The 13,100-nt window shown below is 48.7% G+C and overlaps 1 protein-coding gene across 7 annotated transcripts in view; it reads left to right on the plus strand.

Moving 5' to 3' along the window:
* Nucleotides 1-2,383: 2,383 nt before the first annotated feature.
* MTFR1L (mitochondrial fission regulator 1 like) overlaps nt 2,384-13,100 on the plus strand; it is a 37,354-nt gene continuing 26,637 nt past the window's right edge. For 2 of the 7 annotated variants that reach the window (XM_045476135.1, XM_045476134.1), the window contains exons 1-6: nt 2,400-2,523; nt 5,592-5,735; nt 6,247-6,351; nt 9,357-9,466; nt 9,686-9,897; nt 11,104-11,425. In XM_045476135.1, the coding sequence (XP_045332091.1) occupies nt 5,712-5,735; nt 6,247-6,351; nt 9,357-9,466; nt 9,686-9,897; nt 11,104-11,425 (773 nt within the window). In that variant the 5' untranslated portion in view covers nt 2,400-2,523; nt 5,592-5,711. Of the gene's footprint in view, nt 2,524-5,591; nt 5,736-6,246; nt 6,352-9,353; nt 9,467-9,685; nt 9,898-11,103; nt 11,426-13,100 lie in introns of those variants that run through there. The other 5 variants (XM_045476130.1, XM_045476132.1, XM_045476133.1 and 2 more) reach the window with 5 other exon arrangements.

Below are 13,100 nucleotides of genomic sequence, written 5' to 3' on the forward strand. Positions count from 1 at the left end.
GGGTGGTTCTAAGTGCCTTTCCTTTTTTTTTTTTTAATTTTTTTTTTTTCAACGTTTATTTTATTTTTGGGACAGAGACAGAGCATGAACAGGGGAGGGGCAGAGAGAGAGGGAGACACAGAATCGGAAACAGGCTCCAGGCTCTGAGCCATCAGGCCAGAGCCTGACGCGGGGCTCAAACTCACGGACCGCGAGATCGTGACCTGGCTGAAGTCGGACGCTTAACCGACTGTGCCACCCAGGCGCCCCAAGTGCCTTTCCTTTAAGTAGGATATTGGTCAGTTCTATCCTTGGTCTGACTCCTCTTGTGAGATTGGCTTGGCAGATGGGCAAGGGAGCATGGCTGGAATGCCTTTAGGGACTCAATTTTCTGTCACCAGAGGGCTCGAGTGATTTTTTTTTTTTTTTTTTTTTTTGAGAGAGTGAGAGAGCATGAAACTGAGGGGACAGGGGGAGAGTTAGGTGGGGACAGAGAGAGAGTCCCAAGCAGGCTCTACACCCAGCTCAGGGCTCGATCCCGAGACTCTGGGATTATGACCTGAGCCGGAATCAAGAGTCAGATGTTCAAATGACATCCAGGCGGCCTTCAAGTGATGTTCTTAAAGTAAGTTTGTGATAGACCTAGTTAGTAGAACTTACTACTATTTTTAGAATCTGATGTTCTGTGTTGAGATTCTAAAGTTAATTACACATTGTCTTAGAAGCAGAGCCTGAGACAGGCATTAGACAATTTTTTTGAAGGATTACACTTCAGGAAAAACCTGTATAAGGAGTCAAGAAAGGGTGCCTGGCTGGCTCAGTTGGAGGAGCATGGGACCCTTGATCTCGGGTTATGAGTCTGAGTCCCATGCTGGGTGTAGAGATTACTTTAAATTATTAAAAAAAAAAAAAAAATTAACATTTTTTTTTTTTTAATTAAAAGAAGGAATGACAATGGGGAAAAGAAAAATGTTAAGCAAGGATAGAATCTCCAATCCGAGCCCTAGAATGATCACAGGCGAAAGGTTCTGGAACACAAGCCACACCACAGAGTAGAACCTGCCTTTTGTACCCTGTGTTAGTTGTTGATTTGGAGGATGAAATAACTTTGCAGGTTAGAGCCTCTGTTCTCCCTCTTATAAGTGCAATTTTCCAGAGAAGGGGGCAGCTGTGTGCAGCCAACACAGCAGCTGGAGGATGGATTCATTGGTAGGGTAGAGGAGATCTGGGTCAAGCACCAAGACATCTGCCACCCCTAGAAGAGACAACTGGGGTGAAACTGCAAGATCTGCAATTGACCAGGAGAGAGAATCAATGATTAATTTGCCATCCTGGAAAGAGGGCTGGACCTGGAAGTCAACCTTCATCATTTGAAACATGATAAGGATCAGGGTGGACAACTCTGAGGTCTCTGGCCAGGACAGCTATATAATTTGCAGGATCCTGTGCAAAATGAAAATGCAGGGCCCCTTGTTTAAAAATATATATATAATATAAAATTATATATATATATATATATATATTTAAATTTTATTACATATATATTAATTTCAGGGGGGAAGATAGCAGAGCATTAAAGCAAACACGGAATTCTGAGCAAGAGGCCCTATGTGACTGCCCAAACCGGTCCCCGCTATGAAGCCAGCCTGTCCCTGGCAGCTGGGACCAAAGAACTGTGGCCTGGGAGCTAGGCACTGCTGTATACTGAGGTCACAGGAGGGCATGCGACCCAGGCCTGGCTGCCATGAAGACCAGGACTAGGACGGTGAGGGATTAAGAACAAAGAGGGAGTGGGTGAGTGACGCTGGAAGGAATGTGGGTCTCTTTCCCAATGCCTCTGGGGTCTTGCCCATCAATCTACCATCTCACTGAAGCTGCCTTGTGTAGATTGTGAGATACATAACGGCTAAAATAGAAAACATTACAAAGAGCCAGATGAGAAAGAGGCCTCTTCCTGCCGGACAGAAGGCTGTAGAGGGTCTTGGCTGGGAAACCTGAAGTGTGAAAAGGGGACCAAGGCGAGATAAGGCAAGAGCTGGGTCCGGAGGGCCTGGAGAGCGCCAGGTGGAGGATTCTCAAGGCTGCAGTAGGCTTAGGGACAGCAGGCGCCACACAATTTGGGCGTCTGAGAGGGGCACGTAGTCGGACATCCGCTGCTAGAGGTCGTCTCGGGACTACCCCGGGAGAGCACCTAGAAGGCGGACACCAGCGGCGGATGCGACCAATCAGGCCGCGGGGATGTCCAAGCATAATCAACTTTTCCGAGGGGCTGGGCCAGCGCAGGCGTGGTCTCGGGGATGGGCGTGTCCCCTCCTTCGGCGTCCCCACCTGAGGCCGCCCGCCGCCCCGCCCCTGCCGAAGGCGCACTCGCCCCGCCCTGAGTAGGGTCCGCCTGATGAGGGCGCGCGAGGTCGCGGCCCGGTGCGCAGCCGCAGAGGATCACTTCCGGGGGCGGATCGGCGGAAGTGAGGGCGGTTGAGGCTGCGCGGCCGGCTGTGGTAGGAGGGGCCGTAAGGTGAGCGAGTCCCGGAGCTGGAGTCTGAGGTAAGACTAGGTCCGAGTGCCGCTCGGGAGGCGGGAAAGCGGCCTCCCGGCCCGACTGTCAACGCAGCCTAGTGTCAGGCGTTGTGCGGAGCCCGCGGCTCCTGCTCCCGCGCCAGTTCTCGCGGGAGCCCATGTTGTCGGCCTAGCTTGGCTGGGAGTGGGAGGATTCAATGCCCGTCTTCGATGGCTGAGCTATTGCAGAGGCTCCTTAGGCGGCCGGGCTACTTCGGCCGCCTCGCTTCTTCTGGGACCCGAGGGCCGCCAGGGCCGGTAGCGAGAGCTTGGCCGACCTTGGCCCCATGGGGTCGGGACGTTGCGGGGGAGGGGAGGCGTGTCCCGAGTGAGCTCCCCGCAGCGGCTCCCCCAGCGCAGCCGCTTAGGGCCCACGCGGACTGTAGCTCGGCGGGGCGCCCGGTACCGGTGTGACGAGAGCAGGCTCTGCTCTGGAGGAGCCCCGAGCCTCCTGCGGGAGAGCGTGTGTGGACAGGCAATGACAGCGGCCCGGAGAGGGGTCGTGGGAGCGCGGAGGTGCTGAGAACCAACCAGCGTTGCCGGCGAACCGGGGGACGTCTAGCCGAAGACCCTTGGGACGAGGAGGGGGTGAAGGCCAAGCCCGTGTTCTTGTTCGTTCCCGAACAAACGTCGAAGTGCCCACTGCGGACGAGGCAGGCACTGTGCTGTGCCTGGGGAAGGTTCTACCCTTCGGCACACAGCACGTTACACGGGGACCTCATTACTGTTGTGAAAGGACTCCGAAGGAAACGTGGGATGCTGGGGGGGGGGGGGGGCAGTAAGGACCTGTCAGGGAAGGGGAGGCGATGCGTGATCTGAGCCCTGAAGAATGATGAGCTTGGTGAAGAAGGTGCTGGTGTTTCCAGCGAGGGAATAGTGCTGTGAGGCGGCCAGCGTGGCTGGAGGGTTAGGGGAACGCAATCGGTGTAGCTGTCAAGTGCGCGAGGGCCCAACTGTAGGCCTTGGGGTTTTGTCTAGTGAGGTTGGGCCTGATTGTGGAGGGCCCCGCAGGCCATTCTGTGTAGATGTGATCCTGTTGGTTATAGCAAGCCGGGGGTGGGCTAAACATAGGAGGAATGGGCCCTAGAAAGATCTCTCTGGCTGTTGTGTTAGGCCCAACTGAGTCTTTGGAAGTAAGTTTGGAGAGGAAGTGGCTGTAGTGCCTAGAGTGGGAAACAACAGGGAACCACTGTTCCGTGGAACCTGTGGCAGCACTGACATTCACCAGAGCCTGGCACAGCGGGACTTTGATAAAGGCTTGAGCTGTATGGAGTTGAGCCCATACAGAAAGTAGCAGGATCTAGACCAGACTTGAAGTGCTTTCTTCTGGTGTGCCCACCGAGTGACCTTAGACAGTTCCTTTCCTCTCTTCAGCCTCCTTTCCCCGTGTGTATCATAAAGGGAGTGATAGATAATTCCTCTCCCACAGGTGAAAGAGAAATCCTGCAGTGGAGGCTTCAGTCCACCCCCCGTTCAGACCCTGCCTCCCAGTGACTTCTCACCTGAGCATTCCCAGCCCTCACGACCGCCAGTTTACCTTCTGTGCTCCTCTTTACGCCCCTCTCAACTTCCTGTCTTGGACCTGTGCTTTTGTTGCTGTTTTTCATCCCTTCCTACCCCCTCTGAACTCACCATGAGGTTGCGGGGCCAGGAGCCTGAATTCACCTGGCCACCTGTTTACTGTACCTTTCTTAAGCAGCGATATTCAGCCTTTGCTAGAATTATGTATTCAGGTCCCATTTCTCTTCCAGATTGTGAGTTCTGTGAGAGCATGGGTGTGTCTTACTCCTTCCAAAGCCCCTACAGGGCCTGGCACAGAGTGGGTATTGTTAGTGTCTGATGAACAAGGGAATGAGTCCATCGATTGCATCTGCTCACCATCAGGAGCAGCTGTGACCCCATCCGTCTGTGTCTTGTTTTAACAGTTCATTAAGTACTTTAAAATCCTGTTTCACTCATTGATCCTTAAGATAATCTAGGTGGCAGCTGTTCTTGTCCCCTTTACATATGGAAAAGCCAACCCTCAGAAAGGTTATATGGCCTGCCTGAGGCTAAAAGACCTGTAGATAGCTAAGCAGGATGAACATTTGGATCTTTTCCCTGTAGCTCAGTAGATTCAGATTGGCAAGAGCTGGCTGTTCATTCTCCATTTGTCTATTTTACATCTCCCCCTTGCCAGGACCCAGCAGTGCTAGGCTTGGTGGCACGTGCTGGGCTTTTACATCCCTTCTTTAAGAATGATTGCTGGGTTTGGATGGTACCTACAATTTGGCTTTGTAACTACCAAAGGAATTCCCCCCCCCTTTTTTTTTTTAATGTTTGAGAGAGGAAGAGAATGAGTGAGGAAGGGGCAGAGAGAGAGAAGGAGAGAGAATCCCAAGCAGGTCTGTCTGGCACCATCAGCACAGAGCCCAATGTGGGGCTTGAACTGTCGAACTGTGAGATCGTGACCTGAGCCGAAATCGAGTCAGATGCTTAACTGACTGAGCCACCCAGGCACCCCCCAAAAGAGGTCTATTTACATCTTTACCAGTACAGTCAAACCTTGAATTGCGATTAACTTGTTCTGCAAGAGTTCCACAAGAGGAGCAAACATTTCTAATAAATTTTAACTTGATAAATGAGTGATGACTTGTAATATTGCTAATATGTGACACCGAACATCACATGATCACAACTGAGCCAATGGTTCTTGAAATTTGCTTTGATATATAAGTGCTTTGGGTTACAAGCATGTTTCCAGAACGAAGTATGCTCGCAAACCAAGGTTTTACTGTATTGCCTCAGGAAAGCTCCCAGAGTTGGCCAAGCTCATGCCACGAGTCCGGAACAGAACCTTTAAGGGTCTGGATTTGGAGCCATTGTTGGGTGAAAGCAGTCTCTTGGGCTGTTTTTCTCAAACCCTGTGAAACATCAGAGCATACCAAGGTTTCTGACTTGATACCTTAGTATAGGGTATACTTCTACCTTGGTATAAGTCATGGCTCTGCAGGACCTGGTTTTTGTGGGACTTGTGTGCTGGCCATCGAGTACCCACTGTGGGGATTGTTTCACAGGAAGAGAAATCTGGTGTTCCTTAGGATGGCCTGATATGAAGGAGTCACGCCTCCAGCCTCCCCGAGCCCCCAGAGCTGCCCCGCAGCTGCCTTGTCCTCCAAGTGCAGGAGCCGGTTGAAATGTCGGCAATGGAAGCCAATGTGGTAAGGGGCATTCCCAGGGCAGGGCTGTGGTGGGGAAGAGTTGAGCCCTGGGCCTGCTGAAGTTCTGTAGGAAATTTTGAGACTCTCCAGTTAATTTTTCCTTTCCCCTGGAGGCGACCCTTCCACATACGCCCACCTCCCGCCCTCCCACAGATAAAGCCAACTCTCTTCTTTGAGGCAGTTAAGGAGCCAGCGTGTTTCTGCTTTTCGGTGCAGAGGAAAGGGAGGGAAGCCTACATGATCCCTACACCCAGCTAATTCCTCACCCCCTTCACTGATCCTCCCAGCATTGGCAGTGCCTTGGCAACAGCAATATCCCCTTAGGTGGCTGGCCAAGGTGAAGACTAGCAACTGGGGAACCTGCCCGAACTCGTATTGAGACTTGACTAACCCCCACACTGCACCGTGTCCCTGGGATTGGGGACTTCAGTCTCCCTGCTAAAGGAGAGGGGAGTAGGATGGGAGAGTAGTTAGACCCATCTCTGAGATTCCTTGTCACACTCTGCTTTAGACCATCCCAATCTGGCAAAACAAGCCACATGGAGCTGCTCGCAGTGTAGTGAGAAGAATTGGGACCAACCTGCCCCTGAAGCCATGTCCCCGGGCATCCTTCCAGGTAAGTGTACTGGAAGGGCAGGTAAGTAGAGGCTCAGAGACTGTGGCAGGATGGTGCTACTTCTGTGCCCCAGACTCCTTGGTGTTGCTAAGGCAGGTTGCCTTCCTGATCACTTTTTCATTTTGTCAAGAAATACTAAGTACATACAATGGATACTGGTCACTGTGCCTTCCTGATTGCACATGAAACTATGACCACAACTGTCAGACTTCCAATCTGTTTATAAATGAATAATCTTGCATTTTTTAAATATATATATTTTTTACCGTTTATTCATTTTTTGATAGAGACAGAGAGTGAGTGGGGGAGGGGCAGAGAGAGAGGGAGACAGAATCTGAAGCAAGCTCCAGGCTCTGAACTAACAGCACAGAGCCTGACACGGTGTTCGAACTCACGGACCATGAGATCATGACCTGAGCTGAAGTCGGACGCTTAACCAGCTGAACCACCCAGTTGCCCCTAATCTTTGATGCCACTGGGGCCTTTAGCACCCACTCTGCAGCAGATTCTTCCCTAGCCCATCTCTGAGATGTACCCCCCCCCCACCCCCTGCTTCTGCAGTGGAAAGCTAAGTAGCATTCTTTAGACCCAGCTACCTCCCTCCTCTAAGAACTAATAGAACTAATGGTTAAGTACCAGCTCCTGGCTAGGTGCTTAAGGTATATACATTTGGGGAACTGAGGCACAAGTACTTAAACATTCTGCCTACACAGATGTGACAGATATTTCTCTGAAAAGATCTGGGTCCAGGTGGAAACAGAAATGAAGGAGGTGAGTTTCTGTATCAGATGCTGAGCTGTGAAATCTGTAGCTCATTTTGGAGTCAGAAGTGGTGTCAGGGATAGTATTAGAGGCAAGAATGGAGTTAGAAGTGTGTGGTATGAGTGGCTGTCCTGTGACCCAGATTGCCAGTTATCCAGAACTGCCTAAAGGGTATGGGCAGGATGTGGTCCTAGCTGCCTGAAGCATCAGAAACAAAGGGAAGCACAGCTAGGGAATGTAGGGACTCCGTGGATGTTGCCCCCACACTTGGCTATAACCTCTTCAGTCCTTTGGCCAGATGCTGCTGGGCAGGAACAATCAAGGGCACAGGCTCCCACAGAGCAGGAGTATGGCATGAGTAGTAGGAGTAATGCTAGCTAACATTTACTGAGCACATACTGTGTGCCAGGCACTGTGCTAAGTACTTTATATATGTTCATTTCATTGTCAATAGTGGAGCAGCACTCTGGAAAGGAAAACAAATGGAGGCTTCCCCTAAGTGGCCCATCTTAACAGTAACTTCTGGGTCAGTGGAAGTCCTTTCCTGTGTAACCTTGGAGCATCACATCACTCCTGTGAGATCCAGGTTCCCTATCTAAAAGCTGGAGCTATCAATTCCTGATCTACCTGCCAATTTGTAGCAGAAACATCTGAATTTAACTCCTGTATAGATGGGTTTTTGAGAAATTATTCCTGGATTTGATTGTAAATTCCTTTAAGGGAATCTTGCTGATTTATTTTTTAAATTTACCCATTACCCATACAAAATATTACGGAAAATAAAAAAGGAGAAAGGAAAATAAATTACATGTAATCATATAATAACTATTAATGTTTTGGTGTAGTTCTGTTCCATCCTTTCATAGGTGCATGTTTTTTCACTTTGATATATTCAAAGCATGACAGAATCCTCCTAACTTTTCATTTAACAGAGTCACTCAGCCTTGTCTGTTCCCTGATTGTTGTTCACTGGGTTGAGGGGATATTTTAAGGAATCCTCTTATTCTTTTGGTATAATCATTTCTTGTTATTTAAATCTAAATATTCAAATTATCAAGTTTGCTTAACACAATGTTGCTATAACAGTGTAGATCCCAGTTAGCTACAGAGGTGTTACAAGGAGCTAGCCAGGAGAAACTTCCTGTTGATAACAAACAAGACTGTTGTCCTTGCACCTGTATTCTCCCAGCCAGAGAAAGCAAGATGCTCTTAGTGGCCATTTCTGTTAAAAGGCAACTCTGGCCAGTCCCACTGAAGACTCCTTTGCTCTAACTAGGGGCAGCGAATGTTTTCTTTAAAAGACCAAATAGTAAATATTTTAATGTGTGGGCCATAACTACTGTTACAACTACTCACTTCTGCAGTTGCAGCTTAAAAGATGTCACAGACAATACATAAATGAACGGGTATGAACTTTTCCAATAAAACTTTATATGTAAAAACAGTTCCCAGGGCGCCTGGGTGGCTCAGTCAGTTAGTGTCTGACTCTTGGTTTCTGCTCAGGTCATGATCTCATGGTTTATGAGTTTAAGCCCCGTACTGGGCTCTGTGCTGGCGGTGTGGAACCTGCTTGGGGTTCTCTGCCTCCCTGTCTCTCAAAAATAAAACATTTAAAACAAAAAACCAGATCCCAGTCCTACCCTAGGCTGCCATGTTTTGCTTGGAAGATAGAACAGACTCAAAACTGGTCTCTTCACTCTCATGCATATTCCACACAGCAACCAGAGTAATCTTTTAAAATCTGATTCTTACTGGGGCGCCTGGGTGGCGCAGTCGGTTAAGCGTCCGACTTCAGCCAGGTCACGATCTCACGGTCCGTGAGTTCGAGCCCCGCGTCAGGCTCTGGGCTGATGGCTCAGAGCCTGGAGCCTGTTTCCGATTCTGTGTCTCCCTCTCTCTCTGCCCCTCCCCCGTTCATGCTCTGTCTCTCTCTGTCCCAAAAATAAATAAACATTGAAAAAAAAAAAAAATTAAAATCTGATTCTTACTTAAAATCCTCCAGTGGCTCTTACTCACTTTCCAGCCTCTTGCAAATCACCCTCCATCCGTAGCTCTGTCCAGTTGTGCTGAGCTATTTGTAATCCCACAAACTTTCTTCTGACCTTTTTATTCAAATTGTTTCCAGGAAGCCATCCTGGTACCCAAGACTGAATTAGGTGCCCCCCCCCCATATGTTCTGCAGTCTTTGATAGTCTCCTCATGATTTCAGTAATTGTTTTTTGATGACTTTTGCTTCCCTGTAGACCCTGCCCAACATCTCTGACCTGTGTCTGAGGGATGTACCCCCAGTCCCTACTCTGGCTGACATCGCCTGGATTGCTGCGGATGAAGAGGAGACATATGCCCGGGTCAGGTAGCTGAGGCAGTAGCTGGTCTGCTGGGAATAGGGAGGGAGCTTCTTTCCAGATGAGGTGGCAGGCAGCAGGGAGAGTGTTCAAGAGGGGCCGAGGGCAACAAAAGCTGTGGGCTCTGAACCTGGCTGTGTTACTCTTGTAGCAACGAGTGAAGGAACTTTAGAAGGGGTGCAGTGGCTGGCTGTCTCTGCTGACATACTTGTCTTTCCCTGGTCCAGGAGTGACACACGGCCCCTGAGGCATACCTGGAAGCCCAGCCCTCTGATTGTCATGCAGCGTAATGCCTCAGTGCCCAACCTGCGTGGGTCTGAGGAGAGGCTCCTGGCCTTGAAGAAGCCAGCCCTGCCAGCCCTAAGCCGCACCACAGAGCTGCAGGATGAGTTGAGCCACCTGCGCAGCCAGATTGCTAAGATAGTGGCAGCCGATGCAGGTAGGAGCCCCTGAGTCAGGGCCAGAATATAACAGGCTGTTCCTTTTACCCTGGCTCTTGGTACAGAATAAGGGTAGGAAAATGATGGTCCATGATTCAGGGGGACATAGGCCCAAAACTCTGGGGCTGTTCTGAGGCCTGATTAGCCTCTGGTACTCCTTGGATGGTTTCCATTGGCCATTTGGGGCTGACTGGTTTGGTTAGGAACAAAACCTTCACTTTACCTGTGACCTCAGGCAGATTCCCTCCCTTGGTCACAAAAATCAATACCCTCATCCAAGTGTCTTTAACATCACATATTCCGTGAGCCCTCCAGCAGCTTTCATTTTTAATGAGAGAGAAGCATTCCCCACCATTGAGAGAGCTATCCCCTTTAAGCACTTATCTTCCGTTTCCTTGTTCTACCAGAGACCACCTCTCCATCCCTCCATCTGTCTGTAAGGCAGAACCGCTGGAAATAGACGGGAGTCTGTCTTGACCTAGTGCATGAAACATCAACATGTGGATCTCGCCCCAGTTGCCCAGGGTTTATCCTCCTGTTCCTTCCATCCTCACTTTTCTGGTCCTTGTTGACTTAAGGTTTGGGAGCTATGACTTCATCTGTTGGTACAACACATGAAAATCATATGGCAGTTATATAGAGGAATTACACTTGAGTTTTTCATTCATATGTTGGCTACATTTTTGTCATCCAAGAGACAAGCTGAAGTAGTTGATGAAAAATGAAACTTAAAAATCTTTTTGTTTTGCAAATTCTCCCTTAAGATTTGAGAAACTAGGAGGACTGTCACCATTATGTTTTCGCTACTTCTTCCAGTCACTCAGAAGCACTAGCCCAGTTAGAGAAAGGACAAATTCTGACTTTGGTTCTGTTACTGTTGCTTTGGTCGAAATAGGGCTGTCACTCCATAGCCCACTGCAGAATGGGAGGGAGATTTTAGGTGCCTAAGCCTTTACGGGGTGGATTCTTCCACCCTCCCAGAACACTGGAAGAACTCAGTGCTTCTGTATCTTCTTTAGATCCTGAGAGGGGAGGGTAGTGGAGGAATCCTCCACTGGCTTACACGGACTATCCCGGGCTCTCCCAGAAGGTCACGGTGTCAGCCCAGGAAATGAGTGTTGTTGGTAGGCAGTGCTTGTGGGGAGAAGATATTACTGCCCTGTTCTAGCCCAATGTCCATCCATGCCTATTGTTTTCTCTTTCAGCTTCGGCTTCATTAACGCCAGATTTCTTATCTCCAGGAAGTTCAAATGTCTCTTCTCCCTTACCTTGTTTTGGATCCTCATTCCACTCTACAACTTCCTTTGTCATTAGTGACATCACCGAGGAGACCGAGGTAGAGGTCCCTGAGCTTCCATCAGTCCCCCTGCTTTGTTCTGCCAGCCCTGAATGTTGCAAACCAGAACACAAGGCTACCTGCAGCTCGTCTGAAGAGGATGACTGTGTTTCTCTGTCCAAGGCCAGCAGCTTTGCAGATATGATGGGGATCCTGAAGGACTTCCACCGGATGAAACAGAGCCAAGATCTGTAAGTATTTGATAAGGAGCTCTGGTGATGTATTTACTGTTTAAGTCATTTTGGCCAGTGGTCTAGTAGAAACTTACATAGTAAGTCCTCAGTAGTGGCTATAATTTACTCCATTCACAAAACTAGCTTGCTTGCTTAATAATACCCCGGGCTCTGGTTTGAGGAAAGAGCAACGTTTTACATTTGGTTGGGTGATCTAACTCAATCATTGGTAGAGATTTATCTAATCCAACTTCTGTCCCCCAGAGGGGCTTCACCACTTTAGTTCTTGCTGGTGACAAGTGTCCCCATGCCCCACCCTTCAAAATAGGGTTGCATAATAATTATTTTAGTATCTCAAACTGGGTTTTTGATAGATGGGAGAATTCCAAAATGTCCCCTGGGGCACCTGGGTGGCTGAGTTGGTTAAGTGTCCAATTCTTGATTTCGGCTCATGATCTCACAGTGTTGGGATAGAGCCCTATGTTGGGTTCTGTGCTGACAACACAGAGCCTGCTTGGGATTTTCGCTCTGCCCTTTCCCCACTCACGCTGTCTCTCTCAAATAAACATTAAAAAATATACAGTGGTCCCTTCTTATACAAGCCAACTGGATTAGCCATTTGAAACTTATGAACTTGGCTGCCCATCAGAATTTGTTAAAAATACACCTTTAAACTTGCTAAAGCAGAACCTCCAAGGAATGGAGGCCTAGGTATTTTAAGTGGGGGTGGGAAGGAGTTTAGGAAATACCTACCTTGAGAAATTCACCTCGCAGAGGAAGCCCTAGAGCTCCAGCCAGAGGGATTCACTACCTTGCAGTGTTTCTCCAAGTGTAGTCTGAGCTACCTTTGTGGGATGCACCAGAGAAGCTTGTTCACATGCAGGTTCCTGAGCACTGAAACACTGAAGTTCAACATCCAGACCCCAAAGGCTGGAGTGTTCAGCTATTTGTAAATGCAGATAAAAAAGCTCTTTTGGGGGCTGGGACATGAAGTTTGTCTCCTGAGTTGGAGTTCTTGTTGAAGGGAAGGTTACTCACCTTAGTATGTCTGGCCCCCAATTACTTGTAAAGGCTGACTGACTCCCTCATTGCTTCCTGGATAGTCAGTCCTTTAGGGAAGTCATTTTTAACCTCCCTTCTTGGGGCCTAGGCTGGTTGGTCATACCCACAGTTCCTAGATCTCCTGCATTCCCAAATTCAGCTCCTGCTTCCTTTAAGCTGATCTATGCCTTTTTCTTCTGGTCAATGTTTTATAGAATGACTCTCAAACTTTCTGTTACTTGCCTCTTCACCATATTAGATCCAAACTCCTTCTCGCACTTATTTAATAGAAAGAACTGAATTGATAACTAAAAATGAGAAAGTAGCCCCATCAGCAAAGATTCAGAAATGTGACAGATTGATGTTAGTTAACCCTTACACCTAGTAAAATGACTTCATAAGGACATGTGTAATTTAAAGCACCTATTTTCTAGGTATCTAGGACACTCTTTTATGATGTATCAGGTATTCAAACCTACCCCAATCTGGAGTTGATTCTGTTCCCATGGCTCCCTTATGATGTGAATACTTTACTGTGAATTCTAGATCTCTTGTAAAAACCTCAGGGAAGGGGCATTTGGGTGGCTCGGTCAGTTAAGTGTCTGACGTCGGTTCAAGTCATGATCTCACAGTTTGTGAGTTCAACCCCGCA

This window comes from Leopardus geoffroyi, chromosome C1 (assembly GCF_018350155.1).
Source record: "Leopardus geoffroyi isolate Oge1 chromosome C1, O.geoffroyi_Oge1_pat1.0, whole genome shotgun sequence".
NCBI lineage: Eukaryota > Metazoa > Chordata > Mammalia > Carnivora > Felidae > Leopardus > Leopardus geoffroyi.